The sequence below is a fragment of the Nicotiana sylvestris genome, chromosome 5 (assembly GCF_000393655.2).
Source record: "Nicotiana sylvestris chromosome 5, ASM39365v2, whole genome shotgun sequence".
In the NCBI taxonomy this organism is placed as follows: domain Eukaryota; kingdom Viridiplantae; phylum Streptophyta; class Magnoliopsida; order Solanales; family Solanaceae; genus Nicotiana; species Nicotiana sylvestris.
In genome coordinates this window covers 17,113,439-17,128,093 of record NC_091061.1, presented here as the reverse complement: position 1 = coordinate 17,128,093, position 14,655 = coordinate 17,113,439, and the positions used below count along the sequence as shown (strand labels likewise).

Here is a 14,655-nt window from a genome sequence, read left to right as displayed (position 1 = left end):
TAATTATCCTTTATCCCTCGTACTAAACGACCCCTTAAACTACAGCCCCATGAGATTATTAAGATAATTACCAGCTCCTTTTTCTTTTTTCTTTTTTCTTTTTAAAACAATCTTTCCCTTGAAAAAATTTGTTATAGTGGTAAATGAAACCGCTATTCCCTCCTATTATATACCTCCACCTGCTCTAATCTCCTCTATTCTCTTTCTATCTTTAATCTTCTCCATTTTTCTCAAACCTCTTAACTTTTGTCCTTAACTAAATATTGCTAGTTGTTCACATCTACTGCAGCTTTAATTTCTTTGGCTTTGCTTCTCTTTATTTTGCATGCTTTTTAATCACTTCTTTTGAATCTTTTTCACAACCCCTTTTGTCCCTTCTAGTCAAAGAAGAAGTAGAATGTGTCCACACACATATATACATAAATCCAAAATAATTTGATATTTCTTGGAACTTTTTATATAAGTGGAGTTTTTGTTCTTTTTATTGGGGTTTTTGTGAACTTAAAAAGCTTTCAAATGGCTCCAGATAATAATAACTGGTTATCTTTTTCTTTGTCTTCAATGGAAATGCTCAACTCTTCTTCTTCTCAGTCTTCTAATATGCTTCAATCTGCCGACTCAAATCATTACTATTTTGCTGATAATAACTTCTTTCCCCACGGTAAACATGCAATGTTTTTCCTTTTTTCTTTATAAATCTGGTCTGCTGTGTGAGGTGGAGGGCAGGGTTTGAGCCGTGAAAATACTTGTTGCAGAAACGCAGTTTAAGATTGCATGCGTACAATAGACCCTAGTAGTCCGGTTTGTCCGGCGAAAACTTTGTGAATCGAGTTGCCCTTTAAATTTGGTATTTAAAATTTATTGTCAGTTTTTCGCTCGAACTAAGACATTTGATTAAGGATAAAAGATTTGATCGATATTTCCTCACTCCCTAGTGGTGCATACCATGTTTTCTTTCAATTTTTCAGAGCTGTCAAACATTTTTGAAGATAAAGAAAAGACAAGAAAAAATATATGTTGAAATCATAAATAGAAGTTTGAATGAAGTACTTCTCCGGAATTTCTGTTTGGATGCTGAGGAATTAAAAGTAGGAAAAAGACAAGATAATTGCAACCGTGTGGTCTTAATTCGGTTACTGGCTATTTTTGTCAAAGATCTTTCATCACTCTATTAACAGAATAATAATTTCCCAAAAAATTAAAAACGCCACTTTGCTTAGCTATGATATTGTTTTTTAGTTTCCATTAATTATTCTTGCATTTAACATTTCTACTATAAAACCAGCTAAGAATTTTTTTTAGCTTAATGTGTTACCATTTTCTTTTGTAGGGTGGACGAACCAAAAATCTCAAGTAATGTATTCAGAAGGTGAAAAACAAACTATAAATGATGAGTCATTGATTTTTTATTCACAAATACACAACCAGCAACCGCCGCCGAAGCTTGAGGATTTTCTCGGCGGCGAAACGACGGAGACTCAAGATTCGTCGTTGACTCACATGTATGACCACGGTGGCTCAGTCGCCGGTGCCGGTTACTTCAACGGTGGTTTCCAAACATTTTCGGCTAACTCGGGTTCAGAAGTTGATGACTCACAGGTTATGGGTACTGAGTTTGGTACTGAGTCAAGTAACGAGTTGGATTATTCACAGTGTCCTACTGGTGCTTTGTCTTTGGCTGTTAAAACTACTACTACTACCTCGGAAAAAGCTATTGTTGCTGTTGATTCTGAGGGTTGTAAGAAAATTACTGATACTTTTGGTCAAAGGACTTCCATTTACAGAGGTGTAACAAGGTAAATTTTCCATTAACATTAGTAACGTTTGTGGGGAGGTAAAGTTGTTTCCCTATAATCTATAGGTTACGGTTAGAGCTGTGTCTGGAAGCAGCCACTAATGTTCAAGGGCGGAGGGAGAATAAAATCTTCGGTCAAATCCAGTAATTTTGGTCCAAACTAATTTATATTCAAAAATTCATTAAATATATATAAATTATTAATTTAGAACCTAATAACTTAAAATATTTGAAATTCCGAACTCATAATTTCAAATTCTTGCTCCGCCTCTATTTGCATTAGGACAGAAGTGTCTGCATTTATTTTGTACATTGATAATGATGCTGGTAAAAATTATGCGGTAAATATTAAAAGTTGATTTGTTTTTAAGCAGACATAGATGGACAGGAAGGTACGAAGCGCATCTATGGGATAATAGCTGTAGAAGAGAGGGTCAAGCTAGAAAAGGGCGTCAAGGTAAATTTCTTTCGACGTGTAAAAAATTTACCCCTTTTGCCGTACAAAATTTACCTTGTTACGCATCTAAATTTTGCAATGAAATGGGCGACCTTATCAATCAATAAAGTGGCTAAAATCATGAGATATTAGCTAAATGATTTTTCTATTTATATTTAAGTCTTGGTAGACATTATTTACCAATGTTCTCCAGGAATTATTCATTTTCTTTACCTTATTTTTTATCTGGTAGCTAAATTATCACACCTCTTCCTCACAGAGTACACATACTCAGCTAGTCTGAAGTCTGAACTGTAGCTAGCTTCTAATTCCTCCTATTGCTTTTAACTTTTGCTTCTGTCTTTTTTTTTTGTTGCTTTTTTCTCTTTACTTTCATGGTCAAAGACGCTCTTTAGTTTGACCATTTAGGCTCCTATAATGAAAATTTATACTCCCTCCGTTCAATTTATGTAAACCCGATTGAGCACAGAGTTTAAGAAAAGAGATAAGACTTTTGAACTTCGATGTAAAGTGAGACACATATATTTTATGTGGCTATAAATCATTGTATAAAAGTAAATTGTTTCCAAATAGGGAAAGATGTCATTCTTTTTTGTACGAATTAAAAAGGAAATAGGTTCACATAAATTGAAACGAAGGGAGTAGTATTTAAATTTGTATTTTCCTATTACTACCTGCTGTGTTTTTCCTTTCGGTCATTGATTATCTTGATGTTGTAATTAGAAAAATCTTACACTGTCAATCTACTACAACAACAACACAACATACCCCGTGTAATCCCACATAGTGGGATTTGGGGAGGGTAGTGCTAGCTGCGGATGCACTATATAATTTTCGAATTCAACTGAACCTAGTACTTTCGATGCGGAGCATAAATTTATGTGTAAAAGATCACAAAAATTGCAATAAATAGTAGATACGAACTCATATCACAAAAATTCTATTGATAATATTAAAACATTTATGTTGTGTACATATCTTTAAACTCGGAGAATTTCAATGAAGTGCCCACCATTTGTTATGGATTCACAAACCTGTAGGCTTTATATAGGTAAATATGTAGTGCTGATCATATATTTAAGGTGGACCTATAAATAGTGTATTTGACAGCTCTAATAGTTTGACATCTACATGTTAGCATTTGGTAATTTTCTTAAACCTACTTGGTACTTCACTGGCTTTTGTAATTTCACATGGTATTAAGAAAAGTAATTATTTAATTAATATTTTAAGCAGTAACGCGTCTTAATTTTTTTTCCGTCATTTTAAGTGCAAAATTGAAAATTCCCCAGACATAGTTAATTATAAACATAGTGGGAACAACTTGTTTACCTTTTTCTTGGTCTGGGCAAGACATGTCACTATCTTGCTCATCCACATATAGAAATTCAAATGTTTAAAGCTTCTATGAGCATGCCTCTTGCTTTTCTTTTCTGTTTTTTCTGTGTTTTACACTTTTTATACCCTAAATTCTTGACTTATTGCCAGTTGATTTCTAATGATTATTATCTCACCTTTTTTCTTCTTCTTTTAATTGCCATGGTTCATTTCTTGCCATACTCAAAATTCTGGATTTCATCTACAGTGTACTTGGGTAAGTTGTCTCAATTTTACATCTTTTCAAAGTTTAGCACAAAATATAGATCATTAACATTTGGAATCTATAATATGAATATGATAGGTGGATATGACAAGGAGGACAAAGCAGCAAGAGCTTATGATTTAGCAGCTCTAAAATATTGGGGTCCAACAGCCACCACCAATTTTCCTGTAATATACTATGCATCTTTATCAATTTTCCTTATTTTTTATATTATCAAGTTACCTAAAAGATAATTACAAACAACTATTTCGTAGAACTAATAACTTGGAAAATGAGGAAAGGAATATTACATGCTTCGACAAGTTAAGATACACTAATTTATTAGTGTAAAAGTTCTTTATGCTTTCAGGGAACATTTGGTAGGATGTATTAGGAAAATAATACATATATTAGCTTTGGTACTATTAATCCCTTATTTTGGTAGTATTTTTCAACCCATGTATAACTAATACACCCTATTTTCTTATACATAGCAAACTATGAAATAATACATAGATAAGCTTGTATAAAGACAAAACTGCCCTTAATACACCAAATCAAACAGTCAGCAAGAAATAATCTCAGCATAACTAATCCCAACATTACTAATACCGTCTATTCAGTACTGTTCTTATATACCCACCTACCAAACGACCCGAGTGTATATAAGTCAAAGTCCATTGTTCTTATAGTCTGTTCAATTGTTGAATGGAATTATGCATAACATAACTGTGAAAATAAGTTCAACTGGGCTGATATCTTTTTCAGGTTTCCAATTATACCAAAGAATTAGAGGATATGAAGAACATGACCAAGCAAGAATTCATTGCCTCCCTAAGAAGGTGTGCAAACTTTACCATTTTCCATATTATTATCATATTGCTTCTCTATGGTATAATGTTGCTTTAATAATTTTCTCTAGCTGTCAATTATTCTCATAAAAATTTCTTCCGTGAATATCAGGAAAAGTAGTGGTTTCTCAAGAGGAGCTTCTATTTATCGGGGCGTGACAAGGTTTGAATTTTATCGAAGCAATTAAGTACTGCTCATTCGTCTTGGAATATAATATCTAATCGCGTCCTAGATAGAGTGAGATCAATATTCTTCCAGTTTCATGAGTTGTGTTGACGAACTTTTGCAGGCATCACCAACAAGGTCGTTGGCAAGCGAGAATTGGCCGTGTTGCAGGGAACAAGGATCTGTATTTAGGAACATTTGGTAACTACAATTTCCTTGATTGCACTGTTTCTTGTTTTGAAGGGGAGCCTTGGAGTAACGGTCAAGTTGTCTCCGTGTGACCTATAAGTCAAGGGTTCAATCCGTGGAATCAGCCACTGATGCTTGCATCAGGTAGGCTGCCTACATCACATCCCCTTGGGGTGTGGCCGCTCCCCGGACCTTGCGTGAACGCTGGATGCTTTATGTATCGGATTGCGCTTCTTTCAGGGTGACTTGTTTTATTCAAATGACATTTTAATTAACTTTGTCTGAATTATTGCAGCTACTGAGGAGGAAGCAGCAGAAGCATATGACATAGCAGCAATAAAATTCAGGGGAGTGAATGCAGTGACCAATTTCGAAATGAATCGATATGATGTCGAGGCCATTATGAAAAGCGCGCTCCCTATAGGCGGAGCAGCAAAGCGGTTGAAGATCTCACTCGAATCGGAGCAGAAACCATCGTTGAACAATAACTACCACCAGCAGACTCAATGCAGTAGTGTCAACAGCAGTAGCATCAATTTCGGGCCAATTAACCCTGTTTCCGCCATCCCTTGTGGAGTACCATACGATGCGAACCAACCCTTTTACCATCACAGCTTCTTCCCCCACCTCCAGTACTCCAACAACGACGGTCCTTCTGATACTTCTGGTGCGATGACTAATATGATAGCTGCAATGCCATTACTGCAATCACCGGCCGAGATCTTCATCTGGCCTCATCAGTCCTATTGATCTTGCAAGGCAAGATAAGCTCGGATAGCAACAACAACAAGAACAGACCCAGTGGATTCTCACTTGGATAAGTTCGGGTAGCGTGCTCTGCAAATTCCTTTAGGCTAATTTAAATTAACCTCTTTGCCGTCATGTATTCGTTCTAAGCTGACCCTATTTCTAACTTGCTAAAGTGTTAGCATTGGCTGAAAAATTTCATGAAAAGTTGAAGATGAATAGCTTTTGTTTTTTTACTTAATAGGTAGAAGGTGAAAATATTGTAAAGTATCTTTTCTTCAACAGCTGCAGTAGTAGATGCATGTTGACAGGTACTTAATTAGGGTTTGGGGGTACGTAGTGCACTCTTGTGGGAAAATTTTGTTTTTGTTGCTTCCTCATCTTCCCGAGTTGCTCTTAGTACAGCATATTATTTTGTTGAATTTTGTGCGGATCAAATTGACAAAAAAAGAAAAGAAATGATATATAACAGTCTTTATATTTTGGAATTGGCCATGTTATTCTTATTTGTCGCGAGAAAATGTTACATTTATTTTTTCTGCTTGCTTAGGTGAGAGGTACTAAGATGGGTGTAGGAAGTTCTCGAGTTGGATCTCTCATTTTGTTTGTTCGTTGGAATCTTATTCTGTCAAAATCTTTTGGGAGGCCTTGGTGGTGTCATATTATTTAAAATAGTTTAGAAAGCTATTCCTACAAGGAAAGGCCTCATTTCTTTCATCTTGTTGGTCTCTTTTCATATTCAAAAAAGGAAGGCCCCGCTTTAAAGCAAGTCGCCTAGGTTATTTTTAGTTTTATATAGCAGAATTCTCCTTTGACTCCATGATCGTGATTTGATCATCATTAGGTAGTGCGAAAGCACGCCTTATGGCGAAAGATGAGCATTGCGCCCGATTAAGACAACAGTCACTCGCTCTAAGCTGAGCCAGTGTTGGGGTTGGGTTGGTTGATCGCCCAAAAAATGATTCTTATCCCATCCACTTGCTGGTGTCCTTTCAGGTTAGGAACTCTTAGCTAACTTATTGGAAAGAGACTACTCTCATATCTCTCCTGGGAGTAGAGTCAGAAGAAGAGCTAAAAATTTGAGTTGAATTCAGCTCAATCTAATAGCCTACCTATTGGGCAATGGAAAGTTACATTTCTTCTGCTAATTAGTGTTTAGGGATTTTTACCTATATGTACTACATTGAAACTTATTTACCTTCATTGTTTAGGTTTTAACTTAATTACAAGTTGATATACAATTTACCAATTATATGCAAATTAGTATTAATGAGTATCCCTTTGTATTAGAAATTGAGTAGGGAATTCCCCTTTTCTCTCTCTCTCTCTTAGTATTCTTATATTAATATCTTCATGAGGAATAACTGAAGAAATAATACTAGTGTAAAGTGAAAAAAATTGAGAACATTAGTACCTAGTAAAATTCTTGCTTCAGATCCTATGAAAACGAGGAAGTAAATAAGAAAGAAATTAATTCTGATAAAGAGAATCATTATAGTTATCACTCTTTTAGCTTTTTTGAATCAATAAACAAAATAGAATTAATTAGAAGCGAGTAGATTGAATTGGAAACTATGTTAATACGTTAAAAACTCCAATGACAGCCATTAAAATGCTTCGAAGTTTGAATTCGAAAATCAATTTTACGAAATTATTTTTTGTTTGGATTGGGTGTTGTTGCAAATGATTGAGAATATCTGTTGGAGTTTATATCTCAATTTTGAGACAATTTGGTGAAGATTCGAGGTGGTTTTGGTTGAAATTTCAGATTGAAACTCGAAAAAGAATAAATAAAATGTATATAAATTGTATGTAAATTGTAGTTTTTGACCGGATTCTGTACCAAAAATGTCTATTTAAGTTGTAGATAAATTGTAGACTTTGACTGAATTTTAATGTATTTTGTAAAAAAAAAAACGTTTGTCACTTCTTGTAAATATGAAAACTTAGACAAAACCGGGTAAATAAGTTTAAAATCTTGTATATACACAAAAAAAAGTCCCATTAGTTTATGATTCCTGGCTACAGAATCCTCTTGTCATTAGTTTATTTGTAACAAGTTATAGTATGAAGTTGTTCTAAATACTGGAAAATGTTGGTCTTTATAAATAAATTTGAGCTTTTGAAATCCAAATCATAATTAACAAAAATTTCTATTTCATTTGGAACCAAGATTCGAAACTAGTCATTATCTCCAAATATAATGCAAAAAGGTTTCGAATTTTATGATTTCGTTTGTTTTTCTTTTTGTGATTTGTGGTGTATTTTCCTCCTTTTATCCCCCGGCTTCAAAAAAACGGCATGTGTTACTATTTAAAGGTCCAACAAGTTTTTCTTTGATTATTTCTTTGCAAATAGTTTTTTAAATATTTTAAATTATTTATTATTATAACTTATAGTACTTTTTATGTAGTTTCAAGGGCCGTTTCATAACAGCATCACTTTTCAAGTTGTTTTAAAGGATTTGAACCCCAAGTTTTAATTCTTTAAAATGTATATCCACTTTATGATTAGTGCTAATTAAGCTAATTTCCATTATAAAATATTAGGAACCAACCCTAAAGTTATAAAAAATACGCTTTGGTCCAACGAATAATTACTGAAAATTCTTTAAAAATGAAAAAAAAAAAACAGCTGCCCCCCCCCCCTCCACAACTCTTATCTTTTTTGAAGATTTTCTTTCGCTTTTTAAAAAAGATAAATAAAAATACCAAAATAATATGCTAATTAACCATTTCTAGGAAAATATAAAAATCACTAAAGAATAACAAATTTACTAGTTTACCAAAATTAAATGAAACATATTCTTTGTTAATTTTTTTTTTCTTTCTTTTCTTTTTTGCAAATAAAACAAGACTAGTGCATCCTAAAAATGTGATTCTTTTTTGTAGCTTTTAATTTTTCCTAATAAAACCTAGTAAACCTATTAAATATATTCTTGGGGTCAACTACCACAAAAAAAAAAAAAATGGCCAAAGGTACTACAAGTTCAACGATATGTATCAAGATATATATAGTAATAGGTTCATTCTTTTTAATACGAATGGAGTAATTTCTGATTGAGAACAAGGTTAAATGAATGTCAACAATTAAAAACCTTTTTTTCCAAAATAATTCCTTCTTTTTTTTCTTATTCTTTCTTCTTTGTTAAAATGACAAGTTGTTTAGGACCAATGTATGCCACGTTATTTGCAAATTGGCAGGCTATGACTTTGGCTATGCGAAATGAGCTCTCAACCTTAAACTCATAATTAAGCATAAGGGAAGGATGGAGAACCCTTTTCACAATTATTCCAAATTTTGTCATTTCTAATTGAAGTTTCCAACAAGAAATCTTGATTTTTTTTGGTTTCAACTTTGAGTTTTTAATTGTTTTTCTCCTGTTTGAAACTCTTCCTCTTCTTTAGATATTGGTTCTTTTGTGGATAAAGAATGGAAGGATCAAGAATTGACAAGATGAAATTTTGAGTTTTTTTGTTCTCATTTCCATTTTTTATTTCTCTGTTTTTAAATTATTCTTCCTCTTCTTAAGCTATTGTTGTTTTATTTGTGGAAAAGAGGAAGGATCAAGAATTAAACAAGATGTTACAAAGAGCTGCAAGTAATGCATATTCATGGTGGGCAGCTAGCCACATTAGGACCAAGCAATCCAAATGGCTTGAACAGAGCCTTCAAGGTACAAATATTTACATGAAAAAAATCAAGGAAAATGCATTATAATAATTTTTTGGATACCACAAAATCAAAAATATTGGGGAGGTTGAAAATATTCTAGAGTATGCAATAGCATTTGGTGATGAGTACAAAGGTCAAATATGATAGGAGATCAAGGTTCAAACTCAGTCGAGAGAAAAAATGGTGATTTCTTTCTAGGAAAAATTACATTGTATAGTCGAAAAAATAATAGTCAAAAAAATGTATAAAACTTATATATTTTTTGTATATATATATACACAAACTGTATGTTATATACAAAAACTTATACAAATTTTATACACTTTTTCGGCTCCAGATATAAATAGTTTATGGCGCGGGCTAAAAGTAAATACCCCTTCTTTGTGTCTATCTAATCCTTGAGGAGTAAAGTTATCTAATATTTGTATTGGTAGGAGGTAACATGTTCTCAATAGTACAGTCGATATGCACATAAAATTATTGGCTCGAACACCACCACAATAAAAAGAACCACAAAAAAGGAGAGAATATCATACATGTGTCTTTATGTACTATGCTTGGATTTCAGCCCACAATAAGGCTAAGATCTTTTAACCGGAAATAGTTACCTAATACTAAAATTTGGTGAAATTAATACTCACTTCATGCACTTTTACTTGTCCATTATACTAAAAAGGATATCAACTTTATTTATCCATTTTGAGAAAAGAAGAATAATTTACTATTTTATACCTATTTTACCCTTATTATTAAGTAATACTAATCATTTTCAATTTATTTCTCAACATATTATAATTAGGGGTGATATAGTAAAATTATAATTCTATTAATTGCTTCTTAAGGAATGTGCCAAGTCAGACAAGTAAAAATAGACGGAGGAAGTATTATGCAATAAATGTCCAATTTCCTCTTTTCTTATATAGTGATGCATGTCTTGTTCCACTTTCACTCAATTTCAAACCCGGAAGAAATCCCCTAAGATAAATAATTATGAAAACTATATTGCATCCCCTTTAGGAGAAGGTGGAGTAAGTGTATATTTGTCTCTTGTGTGCCCTCTACTACATTGTTCATGTGCAAAGTTTGATATGTCCTCTCTTGCTTATTTCAACAACAACAACGATCCAGTAAAATCTCACAAGTGAGGTCTGGGGAGAATAGTGTGTACGCAGGCCTTCCCTCTCTTGCTTATTTAGTTTGTTATATTTCTCTTGCTTATATACAAGTGTTTCTCCTGTTGAGTATGAAAAACAAGTCTGATATATTTATATGGCATAAATAGATATGCAAGAGAAGGTGGAAAGTGTGGTTAAGCTCATTGAAGAGGATGGAGATTCATTTGCAAAAAGGGCAGAAATGTACTACAAGAAAAGGCCAGAGCTGATCAACTTTGTGGAAGAATCATATCGTGCTTATCGCGCTTTGGCTGAACGATATGACCATTTATCAAAGGAATTACAGGCTGCTAACACCACCATTGCTGCTGTTTTCCCTGAACAAATTCAACTAGCAATGGAGGAGGAGGACGAATATGGCGCCCCGAAAATACCATTGAGTTCCTCACAAATTCCAACATCAAGTGGATCAAATGTACCTAAGGTTCCAAAGGCTCCAATAAAACAGTTGAAAGGTCTAATAACAACAGCTTCAAAGAAATTACAAGGCAAGAAATCATCCAAAAAAGAAGATGCAAGTAAAAATGTCCCAAAATCAGGTTTAACCAAGAGTGAAGCTCTTGAAGAAATCGACAAGCTTCAAAAGGATATTTTGGCTTTGCAAACTGTGAAAGAGTTTGTAAAGAGTTCATATGAAAGTGGTCTAGCAAAGTATAAGGGAATTGAAAGCCAAATCATGGAAAAGCAACAAAAGATATGTAAACTTGAGGATGAATTTGGTGAGGGTCCGGTTATTGAGGATAATGATGCCCGTACGTTGATGGCTGAAGCAGCACTAAAATCATGTCAAGAAACATTGGCTCAGCTCCAGGAGAAACAAGAAAGATCAACAAGAGAAGCAAGCAAGGAATTCGAAAAGATTGAAAATGCTAGTAAGAAACTGAAGTCTCTCGAGCATAAGTATATTGGTGATCAGATCGACGAAACAAAGGCACCTGAAAAAGATGAGACTGCTAAAGCAACAGCTGAATCTCAGAGCCTAAGCCAAGAATTAAGCAAGGAGATCGAGTCATTGCAGGAAAAGATTAAGGAGCAATTCGATACAAGCTCTATGTCATCTCTAACAGTGACACAACTGGCAGAGAAGATCGACGAGCTTGTGAATGAAGTAGTCAGCCTTGAAACAGCAGTTTCAGCTCAAACTGTTTTAATCGACAGATTAAGATCAGAAGCCGATGACCTCCAATCACAAATTCAGATTTTGGAAGAGGATAAGGCAGCTCCTACAGAGGATAATAAACACAATCTGAAAATCAGCATGGTAGCATTGGAGGATAAGTTGCATGGTATCCGAAACCTGAACCAAGATGTTGCTTATCAAAACAGTAGCTTTCAAACTTACTTTGACACAGCCCGTACGAGTCTTGACTATTTAGCTGAGAAATTGAATAGTGTGAAACCAGATGAGGAGCTCCAAGACGAAGAGGAATCCGTTGTTAAAATCAAGTCTCAAGAAGATCCAGCAAAACAGCAAGTTCAACAAAGTGCAAGTGAAGCTCCCAAGAACTTAAGTACCCCGAAAACAGAAGATAAAGAAGTTAGAAAAGAAGTATCTCCTAGCACAATTGTCAGTAATAAAGAAGGGGAAGGTATAGAATCTCAAGTTGAAAAAGCTGATGAGAAAGTCTCAACTCAATCAGAAAATGCTGCTCATGAGATACAACCACATGAAAACGAGGAGAAGGGCGACGAGCCTAACTGGCAGCAGCTGCTGTCAAGCCAGTTGGAGGATAGGGAAAAGACTCTCTTAGCAGAATATACAACGGTTCTCAGGAATTATAAGGAAGTCAAGAGGAAGCTTAGCGACAAGGAGAAGAAAGATAGGGACACTGAATTCGAAGTCACACTGCAGATGAGAGAACTTAAAAGTGCTGTTGCAAAGAGGGATGAAGAGATAAATAACCTACGCGGGAAGTTGGACCTTCTACAAGGAAATGTTAACGAAAGCAAAGAATTGAAGGAAGAAGATCAGCAAGCATCTGAGCCCAAGGATGTTCAAGAAATAGAAGACAAAGATAATCATAATGATAATGCAAAGATGATTATGGTTGATCAACATGCATCTCTCTCGCCTATTGAGGAAAAGTTCCGGATGGATATTGATGCTATAATGGACGGAAACTTGGACTTCTGGCTAAGATTCAGTTCAACATTTCATCAGATACAAAAATTCAAGACAACAGTCCAAGATTTACAGAGTGAAATATCAAAACTAAGAGACAAAGAGACAGAAGAGAACAACACCAAAACAGATATGAAATCAGAAATCAGGCCTATATATAAACACATGAGGGAAATTCAAAATGAGCTAGCAGTGTGGTTAGAACAAAGTGTGTCATTGAAAGATGAAATGAAACGTAGGTCCTCATCGTTGTGCAGTATTCAGGAGGAAATTACAAAAGCATTAAAGGAAGGAGCTGAAGAAGATGAGATCAGATTTAGTAGTCATCAAGCTGCAAAGTTCCAAGGTGAAGTCTTGAATATGAAACAAGATAACAACAAGGTAAGAGAGGAACTAGAAAGTGGTGTAGATCATATAACTACACTTCAAGAAGATGTTGAAAAGACGGTGACAAAGTTAGAGCAAGAGTTTGGACTTGCTGCTGGAAATCAACAACAAGCTAATAACTCAACTAGCGGATCATCAATTCCTTTAAGATCATTCATCTTTGGAACTAAACCAAAGAAGCAGAGGCGTTCGGTCTTTTCCACCTTCCAAAACAATAGGAAAGCCCTGTGGGCAGGGACACCTTTGTAGATCTTGTTTTTTCATCTTCCCTTTACTTTTATTTAATTTTTGGTCTCATTCTTTCCCATTTTCTTGTTTGTTCATATTTGGGAAGTTTTTCGAGATTGTATGTATGTCATGTTGTATTGATGGTGTAAAAAGGTAAAAAAAAATTTCCTGCAGCTTTCTTCAGTTGCCTATGTTGCATGTCATTAGTTCTGTGAACTAAGGTTGCAGCATCAAAATTTTTAGTTGAAACTGAGAGTCAGTCTACTAGCTACCCTCTTAATAAGTATGTAGCCGTTCAAATTTTTGTAAACTATCAGAGACTACACCAATTACCATTTTTCTTTTTCTTCTTTTTTGTTCTTCCAGTCTCTTTTACACTACCAACTTTCCTTCAACCTTTATTTAGAATATAGGTTGATGAATTCAATTGGATTTGTTCATAATTCTTTGTGATTTTAATTAGTTAAAGTGCATTTTTTTTCTGATTTGATTATGGCTCCAAAATTGTAATGGCTTGCAAATTTGCCTTGAATATTTGTGGAGTACTAATTTTAAAACGACATAAATCGAAGACATTAAACACATAAAAAATAAAAATTAGCATAAAGGTAGACGATCTGAAGGAAAGTATATCGAAATTGACCTATGCTTTATCACCGACTTATCTGATAAAAGCGCACTTTACTCAACAATAAAAAGTTTAAGAACTTATTGAAAGGAACTAATTTCAGTTCGTTGATCGATTTGGTTATCTATATATATCAAAAGTTTATTATACCGAACTGAATTAAACTGATCTAATTGACCAAGTATTTTCCTTCTCTCCCTGACCTGTGAAATAAGATTGAGCCCATGTTCTTCTCAAGTGGTAGACGTATATCAATTTTTGGCAAGAGGGTCTATTCTAGTCCAAACAATTGCTCATCAATTCATTATATTGAGCAATGTGCACCTAAATAACTGCTCTAATCCCATCAAACTCTAATAAAGTAGTACCTCCAACCTTGTTTACACCTCAAACTTCCTCCACGTAGGAATCTTATTTATATAATAATCGCGTGATTATAATCAACATACTTTATGATAATATTTCATGACTGCATTTGTAGAATCAACTTCATCAATCAAACTTGGTAAGGCCTATTGCACCAATTGTGTCCAGATAGGATACTGCTGCTGATCAGCAACTTCATCAGAATATCTATCATTTATGATGGTCAACAAATTTGCGCTAGATCTATCATATTATTATCAATAGCTCTCCTTGATCTGCCTCTAAAA

General features: G+C 34.2%; 2 protein-coding genes across 2 annotated transcripts; both read left to right on the top strand.

The window, feature by feature from the left end:
• The first annotated feature begins 210 nt into the window (after positions 1-210).
• Positions 211-6,161, top strand: LOC104232180 (AP2-like ethylene-responsive transcription factor AIL6). Its single transcript, XM_009785317.2, has 9 exons — positions 211-661; positions 1,331-1,796; positions 2,170-2,252; positions 3,838-3,846; positions 3,934-4,022; positions 4,603-4,676; positions 4,798-4,848; positions 4,976-5,052; positions 5,336-6,161. The coding sequence occupies exons 1-9, from the start codon at positions 517-519 to the stop codon at positions 5,788-5,790; spliced, it is 1,449 nt and encodes a 482-aa protein (XP_009783619.1). The 5' UTR covers positions 211-516; the 3' UTR covers positions 5,791-6,161.
• A 2,951-nt stretch (positions 6,162-9,112) lies between these two features.
• On the top strand, positions 9,113-13,565 carry LOC104232179 (kinase-interacting protein 1-like). Its single transcript, XM_009785316.2, has 2 exons — positions 9,113-9,463; positions 10,745-13,565. Exons 1-2 carry the CDS (start codon positions 9,370-9,372, stop codon positions 13,393-13,395), a joined length of 2,745 nt encoding a protein of 914 aa, XP_009783618.1. The 5' UTR covers positions 9,113-9,369; the 3' UTR covers positions 13,396-13,565.
• Positions 13,566-14,655: the final 1,090 nt, after the last annotated feature.